The sequence below is a fragment of the Buteo buteo genome, chromosome 6 (assembly GCF_964188355.1).
Source record: "Buteo buteo chromosome 6, bButBut1.hap1.1, whole genome shotgun sequence".
Taxonomy (NCBI): Eukaryota; Metazoa; Chordata; class Aves; order Accipitriformes; family Accipitridae; genus Buteo; species Buteo buteo.
In genome coordinates, this window is record NC_134176.1 from 7,455,519 (window position 1) to 7,475,017 (window position 19,499).

The following is a 19,499-nucleotide window of genomic DNA, read 5'->3' on the forward strand; positions in this document are numbered from 1 at the left end:
GTTTGTGGTTTTACTCTTATTGCAGGGTTTTATTTGCACAAGCATTTAAATGCCATTTTGATTATAACATTTAGTGTCAATATTCAAGCCTACATTTTCTTCCCATAAAACTAGTTTCCCCAGTTCAGACAAGTGGGTTTTTCCTCCTGCCAGCTGGATGAGATGAGAAACCCTGGAACTATGCTGACACAAGTCTTGTGCAGGATCTGTCCTGATGTTCTTACCTTTGTCTGGAAAAGAAATCATTAGCTCAAAGTCTTTCAACTGAGTTCCTCTAGAAGCAATCTAAGAAGCCTTGATACAAGGCTAGGTCATTAAAGTGGTCAAAACTGGTTTTGGTTTTTTCCTGTTTAGCTCCATTGGCAACTTTTCTGTCACACGTTCAGGAGCTTCTTTTGGCAGGAACGTCCCTTTGTCTGGCTTTTGGGATGACCCTGGCCACTTGATCTGCTGCTTTGACATATTCCTTCCCCTCTCCTTGTAGTGGAACGTAGACTAATCACAGCAGAGATGGGCTTTCTGTGGCGGGATGTGTGTATATGTGGCCATGACTGTGTATAAACTGCAGGAGACTGGAAACTGCTCAGGACAGCGAGCACCTCTAGAGCAAAGCCTGGACCGCATTTTATGGGTCATCCGTTAGCAGTTGTTGAATACTGCTCTGAGGAGTGTACTAAATGAATGTATTTTTTCTATGTTGTAATAAAGAGAAGAAAAAGCTCTATTCCAGACTCGGTGCAGAAGTGGGGGGAAGCACCAAAATTTCCACTGCCCTTTCTCTGAAATCCTGTTGTTTCTGCCCAGAATAGTTGCCAACAGGTAACATTACACACGAGGCAGAGGTGTAGAAAAGATGATAGCCTGCAGAGCACTGCTCCCTGCCAGGGCCAGGTGGCCTGGCCTTAGAGAGAAAGCCCGTGGCTGGGTGTTACAGGACTTGGCTGTGCAGCGCACATGAGAAATCACTCGTACGTTTGCACTTATGTTGTAGCCTAGCCCTGAGACGAGTGCTGCGTTCCACCTGGGGTCCTTCTTCCTCTCCCTTCGGCTGTAAGGCCTGAAAGTTGACATGCCCTTTAGTTATCCGTTCCCTCACTCATGGTAGATGGCTGCCACCACCACGGGGCCTAGCTGATTGTTTTCCTAGCAGTCAGAAGCTGCGGGAGTTCATTCTCTCTGTCACAGATACCTGACAGCCTGTCTCCTGTTCCCAGATAGAAGATAGCGGTGGTTCTCCCGAGATTCAGCTCGGGACCCTGGGAGGGAGTAGCAGCAACCGGGGGAGTCTGTACTATTCTGGGCTCACCCAGACTGGTAAAGATACGCCTCATCAATGATCTGCTTTATACTGAGTTTGTAAAGCCTCAGGTCATTGCCCTAATGAATGCAGAACTGCATATGCATATTCATACATATCATTTAAGTACACTCATGCAACTTGCATGTACATTGGCTAGCGTTTGCTATTTCATGTGGGAGGGTTATACGCAGAAGTGGCAACTGCACAGAAATGTGGAAAAAACCCTGGTTACCAGTATAGCTACATACAATCCATTAACTGGCATCTAAACTAAAGTTGGGCTGCTAAAATAACAATGGCAATTTAATCCTTAAGCGAACAAAACTTGTAAGAACTAAAATCCTTCCCTGCCCTAGGATAGTCACGTGCTGAAAACTGGAGTTATATATTTGACTTGCTTAACACAAAAAGGGTGATCAAAGACAGGTTTCTGTTAGTGCAGTAGTGCCAAGAAGCCCTAAATTTGGACTGTGAGGCAACGCACACAAAGGGACCCAAGGTCTCCAGCAGCACAGACAGGCGCGTTAGCGTAGATCATAGGGTGACTGCACCATTCCAGAACGGTCGAGGGCCTTATCGCTACAGCAGTTTATGGAGGGCTCTGAAGAACAAGAGCAGCTTTCAAATGTTTATGGGAAACCCGCGGGGCAGTGGTAGGAAAGCACGCAGTGGTGTTAGAAGATGTAACAGACAGCAGAGATAGCATCGCAGGCCGGAGGCAAGAGTCCAGCACTTGCTCTTAGAGGAGCAGTGACTGGTAGGGAGAGGATACCATGTGCCCGTCCTTGACAGCAAGGACGAATAGGTTAAAGTTGCTGCGATACCATTTTAAAGGCCAGTGGAGGAATGCTGGGGCTGGAGTGGCAGACCAGGGAAGTAATCTGTACAGCAGCTTTCAAGATAGTACGAGTGAGTCACGATGACTGTTTTCCTCTGGTTTGATAAATGCAGTCCAGCGGTAACCAAGCTGCGAAGGCTTGCTCAAAAGCACAGGCTGTGTAGCCAAGGGAAAGGCTGTGACAGAGGCGTGAGGAAAACAAGTCCACGGGCCTTAGCGGTTCTCTGGGTGAGAGCCAAGATGTCAGGTCACCGGCCCCAGTGATGGAGCCACAGCAGCAGAGCCAGGGAGGGGGACGGACATCTGGTAATTGAGTTGCTAGGCGTGAACTCTGAGCTTGGACAACATCTGAAACCGAGGGGGTGATCCGAGTTCTCTGTCCCAAGAAACTATTTGTGGTTGACATTGCCCAACAATAGTTTGGATGGGTAAGAAAAGGAAATCAAAGGCAGAGGCTTTTCCAATCCCCGCAGAACACAGGCAGCCAGTCAGAGAGATCATCCAGGGACTGCAGCAGAGGAGCACTCGGGGAGGTAGGGGGAGAGCTGGGAGAGGGCAGGGGCACAAAAGCCACAGGAGGACACAGTTTCAAGACGAGAGGACTGTTCAGCCAGGTACTGGTTTTCCGTCAAGCGCTCCAACGCAAGCGAGTACGTCACCTGCAACTGTGCAAACGGCATTACAGTCTTTCCTGCTTTAACGGTGGGCAAACACTAAGGTAGGAGTCAACTAATCCCTAACTAAATCTCAGTGTTAAAAAGCACTTATTACTCAAAAGCCTAGGAACAAGTGTACATGGCTGTTTGGGACTTTTTGTATCTTGGGTTAAGTTTTTGAAAGGTTATCTTGCTTACACAAGAGCTGTTTGTTTGTGCATCTGCTAACAGTAACCTAATATTCTTGAACACCAAAAAAATTTGTCCAAGAGAATCCAATGCAAGGGTTATACAAGTCATCTTGCTAGACCCGACAAAATATAAAAATTGGTTTTCGCCACAAACCCCACAGTATCAAAATGACATAGCAAAAAACTATCCTAGTCTGTGTCACTGAACTATCACGGGGCGTGAAAAGAGCAGAAAAGTACCGAAACACATTTATTACAAAAAAGTGAAGTTTTATTTTTTTGTAGTAACAACAATTTCAATCTGCTTATTGATCCCACAATTAAAAAAAAAGGTAAATTCAGGAAGCAAGGCTCACAAAGGAAATCTGAAACATGCGTTACGCATCTTGGCACCTGAGATGGGTAACACAGGTATCCTTCAAATAATTCAAGGGGTAAACCAGAGGTAACCTAAGTATACCTTACGCAAACTGCTAAGGTAGTTACCGTAACTCTAGTCTTCAACTCAGTAACTTTTCTTCAGAAAAATCTTTGCTGGTACGCAGACGTTTAGAGGCTGGTTTTGCTGGAAGAAGGTTAGAAAAAGTAAGTTACTTAATGTACAGTAAACAGACTGAACTAAACCACAAGCCATGTAACACTTAAGGGATTTAACAGGAAGAGATGAGAGTCAAAATCAGGATTACCAGTTACAAATGAAAACTGTTACAGCAGTCATGTGGGGTTCTGTACCAAACACCAAAAAGGACTTTCAAAAAATCTCTATGGAGCTACATTTTGATGTACATCTCAGTGCTACCCAACAACAGTGTAAAGATAAGTTTCATGGCATTAAAGCTTTATCAAAACCTCCTTTCCTCCAGTGCATGTAACTGCAGACTGAAAGCCTTCCCCCCCCCGTCATGTAGTGCAAAGTCCAAGATCACTGAAACCAGCTAGCTTCTACGAGAAATAAACTACCAATTATAAAAAAACCAAAAATCAAATTGAATGTTAGAGATCTCTAAGGATATCTATTTCTCAGTTAAATTGTACAGAACCTGAGTCTGCTGATGTAGTGACTCCAGACCTAAACTGAGTCTGTGCAAGCGTAAGAGCGAAGGTCAGAACTGGGACCAGTCACTTGGAAGTACACCATTCTACCCTGGGTGAAAATGAAGCTCCAGTTCTGAAGTATTTAGCTAATAGAAACGTGTACTTGGCATTAGATACCTCATCCTCCCCCAGTAGGCAATCTAGGGCATAAAGGTCTGTTTTACGGCCTGTGGGATGATCCTATCCAGTCCACCATTTTTTCTGTGGAGGCTCATGCTGGGATCAGAGGAGTGGAGCGCTGTTGCCGAGAGCGCATGAAGCCCTGCAGCTGCTGCGCATGTGCAGGCGCTCAGTCCTGCCAGCCACCTCCGCGCTCACGCCGGAGTACAGCATCGCTGTCACACGGCTGAAGTGGCCCACAGGGCTGACAAGGTGGGACCAGCCTGAGACAACAAAAGGTGTAGCCTGAAATCCAAGTGCCACGAAGGGGGCTTGTTCCTCACCTTCATCAGGGCAGGGCCTCTTGTACAGCACATCTGCTGGAATCTGGAAACTAATGCACAGCATCTCCTTGTTCGGTGCGACATTTCTAACCAGGTAAGTAGAACAGCGTCCATCCAAGGAGGTTCCCAGTGAAGCTTCAGCTCGTTCTTGAATATCTTTGGCTGGGTCGTCGTGTTTGGAGAAACCGTAGCAGTGTACCATGGGAAGGTCAGCAGTGCTGCATGGCTCTCCGGCTAAGAGATGCCTGAAAACATCTAGAAATTCAATAGCCAAAGCTGGCAAATTCATGACTATATGAAAAGAGGTTTTCTGTTCTTCTTTCAGAAGTTGGAGCTCTTTACTTAGTTCTTCTCTTACTGGCCCCAGGAGGAAGTCCCTGCCATCCATGTTGAATGCTTTTATTTTGTTGTCTACTTTGTTTAGTTTGCAGTTGTGCAGGAGCCACTTGTAGGATTCAGGATTGAGATCGTTTGCAAATACGTGGCACTTTTTCTTTGCTGCTGGAATTGCAAAAGGTCCAATCCCAGCAAAGACATCGAAAAGGACATCACCGGGCTTTAAAAGCTCAACGATACGGTCATGTTCTGTGGAAAGACGTGGGTTCCAGTAGACTTTAGAAAAGTCCAATTCATATGCAATATTATTTTCCTTGACCTGAAAGTCCAAAAAATTTGCTTAAGCCTCTCTGTTCAAATTCCAGGCATGTTTAAGCATTATTAGTAATTAAGACAGCTAAAACCCAAGGTGCTTTATCAAACAGTAACATGTACATTGACATTTGTCCCATTAGTAGTACACATGAATCTTGTATAAACAGATCTACTCATCAGAATTAGCCATAAGGAATGTTCCAACTGTCAATCCAGATGGCTGGCTTATGCATGTCTCAATCACCAGGTGGAAATAAAGCAGCAACTTAAAACGACCATAAAAAAAAAAAAAAAAATTTCTGAGGCTTTTCAAGAGCTTTGTGGCTGGCTGACAACTCCTTTATTGAAAGCAGACCTTGGGAAGATGCCTCAAGCCCTCCTTAGCAGAGTCCACATAGTAAATAAGTGTCTGAGAATGATACAGCACAAGAATGGCAACAGTCAGCCAAATTTAAAGCCACTGGGAGCAAATTCTGCAGTTTGAAGAAATACTGTATTTTATCTCTCAAGGTGACGGAGTTTGGAAACTGATCCAAACCCAAACTTCGGGATGACCACTATCTTAAGAACAGAGCTAAAAAGAAACAGTATTTATTCAGATGAGAATGGGATGCAAGATAATACTCACTTTGCACCACCACGCTTGAATTGTGTGACGCTGAAGTAACGTAACTTTGGGTCCAAATCACTGCATCATTTGCTTTGCCAACAAGAAACATACTGAAGCGTATCAGCACTCCTCGGTGTGCAGCTCAGTGGTATGCTAGATGTATGCTTAATGAGCTAATACCATCTGCATAATATTTGATTATCGCTTCTGCCTTGACAATTCAAATGCCTTCTCTGCATGTACAGGATGTTCTACCAAGCTATTCATCTTCTTTATTTGGTAATCTAAAGTTTTCTCTTCTAAAAGTATAAAACTGCTAACAGTTAGGAAAAAATATTTTTTGGTCGAACCAGTGGCCAAGTTTCCAGCTAAGGACAAGAAATCCTGAGTGAAGAATACTTGGCAGTTACATAGTGCTTTACACCTGAAAAATGTCAGAACAGAGGAGAGAGGAGGTTTGTCTTGCTGCTGACAGAAAAAGGCATAGACAAAATCTTGCCTAAGTTGCAAAGCCAGTGAGATTTAAAAAACACAATCCTGCGTTCTGTACCAGCCACTGTACAATGCTTGGTGAAATTAAGAAACAGCATTTTCTTACATCAAATCCACTAAGTATTTTGGCTTTAGAGTGAGAAACACCCCTCGCTACAAGTTTGTAATTAGCATCTCTGTAAGAAACCTTTACTTCAGCTGCTTTTACATACCATTAAAATCTAGGCTGTGAAATTGAAAGAATACTTATGTTCATGATCCCTACGGTTGTGAGTTTGCTCTTAGCAGACCAGGACAAAGGAAGGTAGAAGTAACTGCCAACTTTTACACTCCAAAACAGGTGTCATGAAGGGCACTGTGCAAAGGAATGGTCTTAACAGCATCTCTTCATCACATCTTTCCAGTAGATGCCTTTGGTTTTTAACATATTAAATTCAAAATAAGAGGGGAAAAAACCCTGTACCTTGGTTACCAGGTTGCTCTCTCCAGCGAGCACTTCCATTTGAAAATTTCTGTATGTGCTGTCAATTATGCTGGTTTTATTCACTACACAGGTGATCCCTGGATTCTTGTCAATTATAACCTGGCCTGAAAGAGAGGGCAAAAGATATTCTGGTTAAGGCACTACAACCTCTTAATGTTCTACTAAGAGATACAAACACTGCTGTTTACAGTTAACAAAACTAAGCATGTATTAGAACAACTCCAATGATTCAGGGTTGCAGACGTGACATCTTTCTAAGGCACGTACTTTACCCTGACCCAGTGCTTGGTGAATGGAGACCACAATTACAGTAAGAGGAGTGAACTGTGCCTTCTGTGCACTGCTACAGCATCAGCACAAGGCTATTTAAAGTCAAAATATAAAGCAATGAAAAGCACTCAAAAGTTTTCTTTGTACAAGTAATAATTTATCGGCAGAATAACTGTTAAAATATCTTTCTAAGACTACACAAAATATATTAATTACTTTTTTTAGAAGAGTTGTTTTACCTACCAATCAAATGTCTGTATGGTAGCTGATGATCTCTAAGATTCAAATGAGCTATGTGACCAACACGGCTAAATCCAGAGGTGACTTCTTGACCTTCAGGAAGGACTGCTCGTAGGATCTCCTCCGACTTGAAATTCTCGTAGGTCAGCTCCAAGTTATACTTGGACACCTCAGGATGAACATTAAGCTGTTTTAATACCTCTTGCTCCGATTCCCCTAATGAGAATTCTGGTATTTTATGAGGATCCAGAATAACAAGTCTACTGTCCTCATCTTCTGGATCCTCAACTACTCGCTTTAGACCAGGACGCTGTAGTACCGTATGTTTTAGGGACTTTAGCAAAGTATTTACAATTTCTTTCTTGACTTTAAGAACTGGAACAACAACTGTCCTTTTAAAAGCTTCCCTGTTGAGTAGTGTCATCCCACGCACTTCAGGATGTGGCGAATACACTTCTAGATTAGCTTTATCCTCCACAGTTTCAGGCATTGTAAAAAAACTATTTTTTTTAACTACTACAAACAGCCCAGGTATTCTGCCAGAATATTGTGCCAATAGCATCCAAACTGCTGGAAATGATGTATTTGATGCAGCTGTCCTAAAACGATTAGTTTTCAGTAGTCTGGCAGAGTATCCAAATCTCCATAAAGTCCTAGAAGAGAAATTATTCATTTTATAGACATTATGTAATCATTCCATTAAAAAGGCTGCAAATCACATGGATTTGCTGTTCTCTTAAACTAGAATTTCCATCTGTACCAAACAATCCACAATAGTTTAGTAAAGCTCTTTATTACGAATAATATACTACAAATTTCTGTCCTTTCGCAAATGTATTTTTAGACTTAAACATTAACTAACTTTAAGCAGTGAGATAATCCCCTCCTGCCAAAACACAATGACCTCTCTTTGTTCTAATAAATGTGATATTAATCCCAATAAGCCACATGGAAAAATTTCTACCGTCTTGATCCTACTGTTGGATCCCTTCTGTCTCTGGTAAAATTCATTACCAAGCAGTGGTTGCTAGAAAACAGTTATTAGCAATAGCGGTCATAATCACTCTTCGGCGATTTCTCCCTCCTATACCCCAGTGGTAAGACTCACTCCATAGTGTCTTTGCTCCACGAGCTGCGTGCCAGAAAGACCATGAATTAAATGCAGAATTCCCCTAAAGGTACAGAGAAGCATTAGTAATGCCTGTTTGAGCAAGTGAACCCCTCTCCACAGTTCATTCATAGGACGGGGACTTGAAAAGTAGCTGTATGCTTCTTTAAATGGTTTCCCCCACTAGAGCCAGTCCAAAGGGGCCCAACTTTCCTGATTCTGCACTGGCTGCTCCTAGGCAGGAACCAAGGGTTTAGGTAGTGTGTGAGACTGACATTTCTCCTGACTTCTTGGGAAGTTTGTTTTAAGATTAGGGGTTGACAAGAGAGATGCAAACCAGCTCTGAAAGGAAACGGGTTCTCTTGTCTGCCTCAGACATCTACACATCTACAGGGCTGCTGCCCTCCTTGTGGGTAACAAGCCATGTGGTCTCTTCTTCAAAAAAGGAGCTGCGCTCGACCCTTAGCAAAGCTGGCCCCACTCCCATCCTCCCTCCCCCACAAATCCCAGCTCCTCACTGGGACTCCCCACATCTCCAAGCCAGCTCGTTTCCCTAAGCCAAGTTTTTGGCAAAGCGCACCTCCTTTCCCTGTTGACTCAAAAATAAACATTACATTCTTCACATCTGCTACAGAGGAGAAAAAAAACTTCATCCAGAGGCCAGAGCATCCCGGTGTTTTTCTTAGGCATTCCCCTACTCCCTAGCTGGAAACTGCTGACCCAGTTTGCATGGGCATCTCGGTGTCAGATAAGCCCCCCCCCCCCCGCCACGCTGGGTCTGGCCGGAGGTCCCTGCAGCCAGGACGAGGACTAACACCTCCCCAACACGGCCTACGGGAAGGCCTGCCCTTCCCCCGTAACCAAGGTCCTGCCAAGATCCCCGTTTGCCCGGTTTTTCCCTCAGAGTAATCTGAGGTAAATCGGGGGAGGGGGTGTGCTGCCGGAGGGTCGCTCCGAGCTCCACCGGGCACACACACACACACAGAGAAGACCCCCCGGGCGGGTGGGAGAGTGGCCGGCCAGGCCTCACCGGGGGAAGGGACCCTCGGCAGAGCGGGAGCCTCGGCGGGGTCACTCCCCCCCCTCAGCCTGAGGGGAGCTCCGCCGGCAGCCGCCGCCTCAGGCCCACGGCGCGGCCTGGGCCGCCCGCCGCTGGCCGGGGGGGGCGGAGGTGAGCCGGCCCAGCCGGGAGCTGCGGGGCCGGGGCCACCGTGGGGACCCCCCCCCCCCCCGGCCGCAAGGCCGCAGCCGGGGCCTCCCCGGTTGCCACGGTTACGGCTGCCGCTCCCCCCCCCCGCCCTCCCTCACCTCATGCCGTGCCCCGCCGCCGCCCTCTCACGTCATCGCCGCCGCGCCGCTCCGTGTGGCCGCGCCGAGGTGGAGGGGGAGGGCGGAGCTGGAGCGGCGGCCCCGCCCCCGCGGCGGCCCCGCCCTCCTCCCCGCCTCGGCCCGCCCCCCCGGCGGCGCTCCCCTCAGAGGCGAGGCGGCGGGGCGCGGGGTGGCATGGCGCCGCCGCCGCCGCGGGGGGCCGGGCGGCTCCTGGCCGAGCGGGGCTGGTACCTGTCGGCCCGCGAGCAGCAAGAGGCGGAGGAGGAGGAGGAGGAGGAGGACGGGGAGTCCGCCCCGCTGCTGCCGCCGTCGGGCAGCGTGCGTGTGAGGGGGGCGGCTCGGCGGCGGGGAGGGGGAGCGCCCTGAGGGGGGCTGCGGCCGCGGGGCTGCCCGGGCCCGCTCCGTCGGCGGGCGCCGGCTCGGCTCGGCTTGACTTTTCCTTTCCTTTCCCCGGGCGCTGTGTCTGTCAGGGCGGTCCCCGTCCCCGCGGGTCCCGGTCCGGGAGGCTGCGGGGGCGGCTGCCGCCGGCAGTGCTTGTTTTTGAGGAGAACTTCGGGGAGCCTGGCCCGGGAAGGTGGGGGGGGGGGCGGATCTGGGGGCTCAAAGGTTGGGCCGATCGATTGTGGAGCGGGGAGGCGGAGGGTGGACGGGGCTGTGGAGGACGGCTCCGGGGGGTGACACCTGGCGAGGGCGGCGGGAAGGGCCGGGCCGGGGGCAGTGCCGGGCCTGTGAAGCCGAACGCCTGGTCCTGGCGCTCCTTCTGCTCCGTTTGACGACGCTTCGGTGGCACAGCTCTTGGAGAGGTGCTGCCGATTGCTCTGCCCCTCGCTCCTGTGGCGAGCACGCCGGGGGTAGCCCGCTTTTAAGCCTAAATCTTGCTGCGCTGGGTTTGTGCTCCGGTATCGCCGTCCTCAAAGGATGTAGACGTCTCGAGATCCTCCTGGGACGGCATCGTGTTGTTATTGTATGTGCAGGAGGGTTTGCGTGGTCTGAGAATGAGAAAAGAGATTTTCTGATTTAGATGAGGGAAGGAAAAGTTGACTGTCTCCCCCTCCCTTAAATTTCCTCTTATGAAAGACCAAAACGCCTCTCCTGTACTAACTGTACTTTGTTTTGCCCTTTTCATAGAATCCTCCAAATCGTGGCTCTTCCTTTGGTTTCTCAGTATTTAATTTAATGAATGCGATCATGGGAAGTGGGATACTTGGCTTGTCCTATGCTATGGCCAACACAGGGATCATGGGGTTTAGGTAAGTTTTCAGTTTTTACGTATACTTATTTTTAAACTCAGCTTGTAGTTTTAAATGGAACAGAACTTGATTACTAAGACTCCTGTGCAAAAAATGAGGAAGAAATAAAGAACTTGTGCTTTTCGGCATTGTTGAATAAGATCTTCCCTCTTTGGTTTAGTCATTCAGAGCTGGCCTAGCATAAGTACTGCCCAGATGTTGCATTAAATTGCCACATGGTGGCAATTTCTTGGCCATTACTCCTAATAGATTGATATTTACGTTTCAAAGCTGCTGTCTCCTTCAGTTCCAGAAATGGGCCTCCTGGAGTGGGATGGCTACATATCTGAAAAATGTTGAATCAGCTTGTGCTTTGCACTTTTCTGCTTGTTGTACATGCTAACCTATGGATAACAGGGCTAAAGTCACCATAACTGTCACTTTTACCATTTTCTAAGCATTAGATTCACTTCATTAGAAGATAAATATTTGTCTGTGTATATGTATATGCACAAATTCCCATGTTTATGTCCCATTTGAAATTCATATGTCAGGCCTTTGTCCTGTGTAATATGTGATATACTTTGGTGAACAATATAACAAACAGTGGAACTTAGCAAGTATTGGGAAGGTCAGAGACCATATGAACCATAGTCAGCAGATACAAGCTGTAAAATGAGGAAATCTGGTCTTGTGGTAGCTTACTTCTTGCAAAAGTAGCATTCTTAAAGATAGAAAGTGCATTGTAGTGTAAAAGTGCTGTAATTGTGAATATTTTGTGTTTTTTAGTATCTTGCTGCTGATTGTTGCCAGCCTTGCTGCTTACTCTGTATTTCTTCTGCTCAGTATGTGCACTCAGACTGGTAAGTGAAAAGGATTTATCTAACAGTGATCTCTGAAATAATTCCTCACCTGTATCACAAAGACATGACCCAGTATAATTATTACAATTAACAGCATGTTAACAGATAGCTGTGTCCGATTCCCTGATGTTGAAATATTTAACAACTTTAACAATTACTATTTGCCATTTAAAAATACAATTTTGACACTTCTTACGAAAAGTCAATGCCACACTGACTGGTTTCTAGGTTTTCAGTTTTATTTTTACCAAAATGCTTCTCTCGTCTTTCCAGAAAGATAGATCCTATATTTCTGTAGCAAAGTTATTTTGGTGCTGGCTGAACTGCACTACTTCAGTGTATACTGTTGCTTTCAGTGAAGGCTTAAGAGCAATAAAGTAGCAGACTTTCATTCTTCTACTTGTAAAACATATTTTGTTTATGGTTTGAAATAGATACCTTTCAGGTTTTGTAATCATACTGGATTATCATAATTCTCATGGCGTTTTATAGATGCAGGTTTTTACAGCATTTTTGATACTGAATGAGAAGTCACATTGCAGTCCTTAGAAATTACACTGCTTTGAGAATGTTCAAACAGTAGGTTCTAATATCTACAATCTAATCTGCTAACGTTTTAATTCTTGCTTCTTTTAATTGTTACTGAAACAACTGACTAGTTCCTTGAGTTCTCGTACACAAAGATCACATTGTAAGCAGGAAGTCTCCTTCTCTTTCAATCACCTGGTTATTGTTTCTCTCTCCTCTGTTTTCCTCTTTTCAAAGGTGGTGGGAGAAAGCTTCCATTTCTTTCCTCATTGGCTTTGTTTTCTATAGCTAGCTTTGGTCTCTCAGCTGATTGCTTCCTGATTCTTCTTAGATCTGCTGCTCCTGTCTTCACCTGTTGAGTGATCTTCTTCATACATTCTTAAAAAATATTCTTCAGAGGTAGGGTTACTTTTATGGCTGATACTGCTGGCTGCTTGATGATTTGGGACTAAGTCTTTGGTAATTTTTTTCTTCTCTTGGACCTCTGCTGAGTAGAAAGGAATCGGAACCTGAGATGAATAGCTAGAAAGATAGATAAGAAGCAAAAAAAGGGGGAACTGGAGGTATTTTTTTATGATCTTTGTTTACCTCTTACTTGAGGCTGAAAAGTTCTGTATTATAAAGGCACAAAGTGGTATTATGTTGTTGTCTGGTAAAATAATAATTAAAGGGATCCTTGCAAAAGAATGACTGGTGAGAGGGGAAAACTAAGGATTTAAGCTTTTTGAGTTAAGAAAATTTCAGTGTTGTGAACTTAGAGACCTAATATACAAGAATGGTTTAACTCCTCAGTTATTGTCCAAAGGCAACATTCCACCTCAAGAAAGCATTTTTTAAATATGCACAACTGAAAGCAAGGAATACCATTGAAATGGCAGGATGAAGTATTCGTCTTGTCTGAAACTAGCACTTTACAGTTCATAATTAGTTATCACCTAATGTTGACAGGTAATACTAGCACCAGAGCTATGTCTGGATAAGTTTGCTGGATTTATGGCCTTCTGTGTTTTGATTTTTTTTTTTTTGGTAATTTTTTTTAAAGTAAGATTTCTCTCAGATTATAATTACTATAATTCCTGTAAACTATTGAAGTAATTAAATGTTAGATACTATTCCAAGTTTTTCCTTGGAATGTTGTCTTTAAAAAGTGAGAAATGTGACCTGTTGTGCCTGACAAAGTAAAATCTGTGTACGTGTTTGCTTCCAAACTAGATAATTGAACATTTTTCTTTATAAAACCTACGTCCATTTGTGAACAATGTTGTAGTATTAAGCTTAATCCATGGCAAGGAACTGGAAGGAAATTTTAGTAGTTTTATATTAAAAAATGAGCTAGAAAAATTTAAAGGGTGGAGAAGAAAAACCTTTCAAAGTGTTTGTAAACAATTCATTCAGGTATTCAAATCATAAAAGTAATCCTAGGAAAGAGTTGACCTATAAAATACCTTCTGAAAAGAAAGCTCTAATATTAATTCCATTTTAAACAGAGACCAGGATTTATTAAGCACAGGCATTTTAGTTGTAGTTTAAAAATAAAAGAAGTGTCTTCAATTTTTAAATTATGTTGGTCTGGACTTTGACAAAATCAATGATTTGTGTAGACCAAAAGGCTTAGCAAAAGAAATATTCCCAAGCGTCAAGGGTTAGACTTGGATTAGTTTAGTCAATGTTTTCTCCTCGTGTTAATTCAGTACGACCTACGTTCTTTTGGGGTTTGGGCTGACAAAGGCTAAGCTTACTCTGTAAAGCAGAGGAACTGGGAATTTAAGTGGGATGTACTTTGAAATTTTGTGGCTTTTTTTCTTTTCATTTTATGAGTTAGTCATAGTATTGCTCATACTATACTTGCCAATTTCACTTTGCATTTAAATAGATAATTTCCATTTAGTGTTAGTAACATAATAGAAATCAAGCCAATCAGGCAGAACTTGTTTATCTTTATATCAATTGTGCTTAATATTTTGTTTCATATATTCTTGAAATTACAAAAAGTAATGTGATTAAGGCTTCCCAGTGTTCACAGGACTAAATTGGTTACAGAAACAGAGTTACTATAGAAAATATCCTAAGGTTTCACATTGCTTGTTTGTAATTCTGTGGAAAATTTTGTTCTCTTTGTTAGTAACTCCTCATACGTGTGTGCTGTGTATTTGTTCCCACATGGTAAAAACAACTCTCTCGTAAATAGGTTTAAAATTTTACTGATTTTTCTGATGCCCTTGGAGATGGTCTTCTAAAACGCTTTTTTTTTTTTCTTGTGATCAACAACTTTATAAATACAAATCTAAGAAAAATACAGAGTAAAATTTAGTAAGACGTACTCCTTTAATTGTATCTGTATATAACTTATATCAGTGTAACGGCAAATGTAAAAGTTTAGTCCAGGTTTATGCTGAGAGCTGACTGTGGCTCAATTTTGTCATTTCATTTATTTTTTCATATTGGTGTCAGTAGTAGAGCAGAATGTGGAACATCGCCCTTGAGAAAATAATGTGAGAAAATTAATGAAGTTTGGTTTTGTTGCCCCCCACCCCTCTGGAGCATTGATCTGATTGTGTGCAGAACTTCAGTGAAATAAAAACATCTAAGCTTGGGCAGTTGGCAGTCTGAGGCTCCAGTCCTGTCATCTGATCCCTGTGAACCGCCTGTGTCTCCTATGTCTTGTTTCATTTACTTCAGTGGGACTTCACTCAGGTGTGAAGGTCTGCCCCCAGCAGCTCATATTGCAGGGCTGGGCCCTAAATTAAGATGTGACAGGAATAGAAGCAGTAGTGTACGAAGTAGTACCATGGGAGAGAAAGCAAGTGTTGTGACAATAAAATTAATGTGGTTTTGAGATTAATTTTACCCTTTGAGGCATTTACAACTGTGGACCGTTTTATTATATACTGAGAAAGTGAGTGGTATTTCTCAGAAAACTTTCATCTTTTTGATACCGCTTCAGTTTCTAATAACAAAATACAGAGCAACAATGAAAGACTTCAATATGACTTCCTTCATTCTGAGAAGGGGTTGGTTTGAGTTACCAGCAATATTAGAAGTGAGTTGCAGCTAAAACTCAACAAAAGCGTACAAGAAACCACAGGCTTTTTTAATGCGATTATGTAAGTTAGGTGCAGGTAAGGGCAGGATTTTTGTTTTGGTTTTGGTTTTGCTTTGGTGTGTTTTGTTCTGTTTTTTTTTTTTAATAATAGATTTCAACCAAGAAAGATGTTTACCTTCAGCTCTCTTGAAAATAAATAGCGCCAAGTTTTTAAAAGCTGGCAAGATGGTGATTAATGTTTATATTTGTAGAAAGACGAAAATGGATCCTCTGTTGTTGTCTTCATTTAAAAAAAAAAAGTGTACCCTTTTAACAAGTAAAATATGGGAATATCTTATATCTAATTGTTGAGGTTAATCTCAGAATTCTTTGCCTGTAGTATCTCTTGCAAAGATCTTTGGGGGAAGGCAATTTGCCATTAATGTGTTGGGGTTTTTTTATTTTATTTAAATAGTACTATTTTTAATATTAAATTGAGTTTCTGGAGAGTTTCTGAATGGTTGAGCATATAGCTGTATTTTGTAGCAGGAGTACAGGTGTATATAAAAGCTATTTTGTAAATAAAAAATACTGTAAAATACTCTTTTAATTTTGTCCTGAATTATGTTAATTTAAAAAGGGAAAAAAGGCAGAGCTAGAGCTTTCAAGTGATTTTGAAGTTAGAAATATTTTCGCTTTTTTTTCCATACTAACAGCTGTCACTTCTTATGAAGACCTTGGCCTGTTTGCTTTTGGGTCAACTGGAAAGGTGAGTATTTATTTTTACCTGTGTATTTTTCTTCTTGGTTTCATGCTTCTGGTATACAACTGTTCTTTGCATAGTAAAGAGATATAATGAAATAAGTAGTACAATTACTGACGTTGTAGTATACTGAAAAGTCCGTTACCTCCTGAAGCTTTTCGCTATATTTCAGTTAGTGTGTCTGGTCTGTGGAAGCCCAAACTTTAGTTAACTGTAAGATAGACACTCCTTAAATGCAAGATTTTGCACTACTTTCTTGTCAGCGTGTTCATTTTTTTAGTTGTATGTGCAAATACATGCTTACTGGCATTGTGGTCAAATTGGCTCAGCAATCCATTTTAGATGTGTTACAGTCCCATCGTACCTGTGCTGTAAACTGTTAAGAGACAGGTAAGTGATTTACTGTTGGTGTTCTAGCACTTAACAGAGATCCAAGATAAGCGTTTGCCTTTCATGTAGTTTCCACAATAGGAACAAGTAAGAGTACGTTTAATGCATGTTAATTTTTTTCTTTTGTTTAATAAACTCTTCAGATGAATGTTTCTTACTTGTTGTTTTATCTCATGATTTAAAAAAACCCAAACAAACCAACAGCAAACTAACCATTTTTGCTATAAGAGTAATCAACATGTAAGCTGTGCTTTTTTAGTAGCATGTGCTGAATCTGTTTCTCCTAATAGGCAATGTTGTCCAGTAATACTGGGTGCACAGGAAATACTGCTTGTGAATACTGCACATGTAATATTATGACTTCTATGCTCTGTGTTTCAGTTACACAATACTAAAAGCAGATTCTACCCCACAGAATTGCAATTTTAATGGTTTACTAAAACAATGTAAATTTTTTTTAAAATGAGTTCTGCTAAATGGACTGGACTCTAATTTCTTCTGGTTTAATGTAACTGAGAATTAAATCTGAGCAATTAGGTGTTTGGAAGACTTCCATTAGCATTAATAAGCAGATGTGAGTGTAGTCTGTGAGGATCAATATTTATCGATCAAAGTTAAGATGTGATCAACTTCAATCGATAATAAACCTTGATATTAGCAAGGTATGAATTAAAGTTATTTTTTACAGGAGCTGTTCTGTACACATTAACCACAAGCCATTAGATGCAGAAATCATAGAAATGTAGAGCTTAAGGAGATACTAAAATGTGACTTTGTCTTTGCTCTGAAGCAGGTCTAAACATACATAAATGATTCTTGGCAGGCGTTTGTCTATCTGTTATTTAAAAGATTAAATGAAGGTGATTTCACAGCTGCACTATGTAGTCAACATCAATAATTTTTTTTTATTCTCCCTAATATACTTTTTCATAATTTTCAGTTTAAATAATTTGTGCTAAAAATCATCTGGTCTTTTATTTTCAGTGTGCATGGAGAGCACTGGAATATTTCTAGGTTAGGAAGCTGTTGTTTTGATAAAATAATTAACCAAAGTTCACCAAGCTTTCTTGATGAACTGACATTTTCTGGAACACTTATCTTTCTCTCTTGAAGTATCTTTGATATTAATACACCTTTCTTAAAACTTGCCTGCAAAAATGGAACACAGTAAGCTGGTTGAGAACTTGACAGTGACAAGAAATGTAATTATTACCTATGTTTTAGATAGAACATGGCTAGTACTATGTTCCAAAACAAGATTTGCTGTTCCTGTGGGTGCTTCATGCTATTTATCTCAGACTGTTTTCTCTGTTTGCAGTCTAATAACTCTAAGTCATATATTTGAGATCTACTTCCTGAGTGCATTGCTTATAACTGATCTTTTTGATTTTTAGACTTTTCTAGTTTACCACAACCATTCTGAATTCTAATCCTGTCCCTGGATGTTTCTCACTTCAGTCAGGCACAGGTGGCTTTTTTTTTTTTATTTAAAGTAGTACTTACTCTTCCCTCACCCAAGTCATGAGGTAATGATACAGACAGATTGCTGTAGGACCTTGTTTGAACTGGCATCTTAGGTTGACAGTAAATGACTGGTGAACTGCTCTTGAAGTAGAGCAGTTATACAACCTTACAGTGATTTCCTGTCAAACATATTTTTCTGAGATTTGTGAGAATGGAGATTTTCTGCTATTGGAATATTGCTGATTCTCCCTTTCCAAAGGCATGAAGTATTTGTTTCCATCTATGGCAAATGCCAAGATACCATACTTTTTTTTTTTTCTTTTTTTCCTTTTTCTCCCCTGGTGACTTTTGAATTGACTTTGAATTCATTTAAAATCTGATATGATTTTCTAGCTGATCAACTAAAAAAATGGCAACTCTGCTTTCAACCTTTTTTCAAAAGTACAAAGTTGTTTTTCTTCTCATAACTGCAGCTTAATTTTTTCAAAATTGATTTAATGGTAGCACTCATGTAGGAAGGCCCTGCTACATCAAGAAGAGCAGTGGGTAAAAAGAAAAACTGTACTGGATGATCGTACTATTTTAGAACTGAACTGAAAAGAAAACACTGGGAAAACTTTAGACACTTTTAGGTTTTTGTCAGTTGGAAGTTAATTCTTTGGATTCAGACAGATGTTTTAATAGCCTGTGATCATTTTGACTACCATATCAGTCCAGCATGATTAATCACAAATGCTAAAGAAAAGTCTGTCTGGTTTACAAGAATAATGACATTCTTGACAGTTAAAAATATCCAGGTTTTTGGAGTGAGGAAGTAGCTTGCACAAACCGCTGCTGTCTGATTGTCTTCAGAGATAAATGATCATTTTCATTTGTACTCTCCTGATGATAATTAGAATGCGTTTACACATTTTCAGTGATTTAAAAACCTCATCATCTGCAGAACAGGCTTCACTCCATAATTTCTCTTGTTTTGTCATCTCAGAATGAAAATGCAGTATTTTCAGGGAGATTTTTTTTGCTTTTATATTCATTTTAGATTGTGTTGGTTTCCATGTGTTAAACTCTGGAGAAGATGCCCTTCTTTTCAGTACTAGTTATCGCTTCTACATCTGGTCTGTTTAAGATAATACATATGTGTTTTATGACTGCTGTAGACATACGATTTTAGTTAGCCTTACCCTTTCTAAAGAAATCAATTTTTTTTATAGGTCCTTGTTGCAACTACAATAATTATCCAGAATATTGGAGGTAAGAAACTTCATGTGCTCAATATTAACCAAGTTGAGTATAACCTCTACAGTCTACAAAGCTCCACAAACACCAAAAGCAATAATTAAATGAAAGTGTTCTTAAGAGACTGATTAAAAGGACAGAAAACTTAAAGAAAGTGCTTATGTGATCATGCTAACTGGACATGCCGTTGTCATGGGGTAGATGGGGGGATTTACAGGGGCTGGACTGTATGCCTGATACTGCATCACAGGTTGTGGAGCACATCCATTATAGCTGGCATTGCTAATTGGAAGGGGC

The 19,499-nt window shown here is 42.0% G+C and overlaps 2 protein-coding genes across 5 annotated transcripts in view; one reads left to right on the forward strand and one right to left on the reverse strand.

Moving 5' to 3' along the window:
* Positions 1-2,845: 2,845 nt before the first annotated feature.
* On the reverse strand, positions 2,846-9,763 carry TRMT5 (tRNA methyltransferase 5). The gene is made up of 5 exons (XM_075029611.1): positions 9,687-9,763; positions 7,274-7,923; positions 6,740-6,864; positions 4,524-5,178; positions 2,846-3,550 (listed from the first exon to the last, which is right to left on the reverse strand). The coding sequence occupies exons 1-5, from the start codon at positions 9,689-9,691 to the stop codon at positions 3,486-3,488; spliced, it is 1,500 nt and encodes a 499-aa protein (XP_074885712.1). The 5' UTR covers positions 9,692-9,763; the 3' UTR covers positions 2,846-3,485.
* Positions 9,764-9,867: 104 nt separating this feature from the next.
* Positions 9,868-19,499, forward strand: part of SLC38A6 (solute carrier family 38 member 6) — a 45,859-nt gene continuing 36,227 nt past the window's right edge. For 2 of the 4 annotated variants that reach the window (XM_075029613.1, XM_075029614.1), the window contains exons 1-5: positions 9,868-10,031; positions 10,836-10,957; positions 11,726-11,799; positions 16,066-16,118; positions 19,178-19,217. In XM_075029613.1, coding sequence (XP_074885714.1) covers positions 9,882-10,031; positions 10,836-10,957; positions 11,726-11,799; positions 16,066-16,118; positions 19,178-19,217 — 439 coding nt within the window. In that variant the 5' untranslated portion in view covers positions 9,868-9,881. Of the gene's footprint in view, positions 10,032-10,202; positions 10,282-10,835; positions 10,958-11,725; positions 11,800-16,065; positions 16,119-19,177; positions 19,218-19,499 lie in introns of those variants that run through there. The other 2 variants (XM_075029615.1, XM_075029616.1) reach the window with 2 other exon arrangements.

What these genes read in the sequence shown, in the direction of transcription:
- TRMT5 (XM_075029611.1), bottom strand. An exon ending in ACCATACAGACATTTGATTG is followed by an intron (nt 6,865 to 7,273) that starts GTAGGTAAAACA and finishes CCTCTCTTTCAG; the next exon opens with GCCAGGTTATAATTGACAAG. An exon ending in AGAGCAACCTGGTAACCAAG is followed by an intron (nt 5,179 to 6,739) that starts GTACAGGGTTTT and finishes TTGGACTTTCAG; the next exon opens with GTCAAGGAAAATAATATTGC.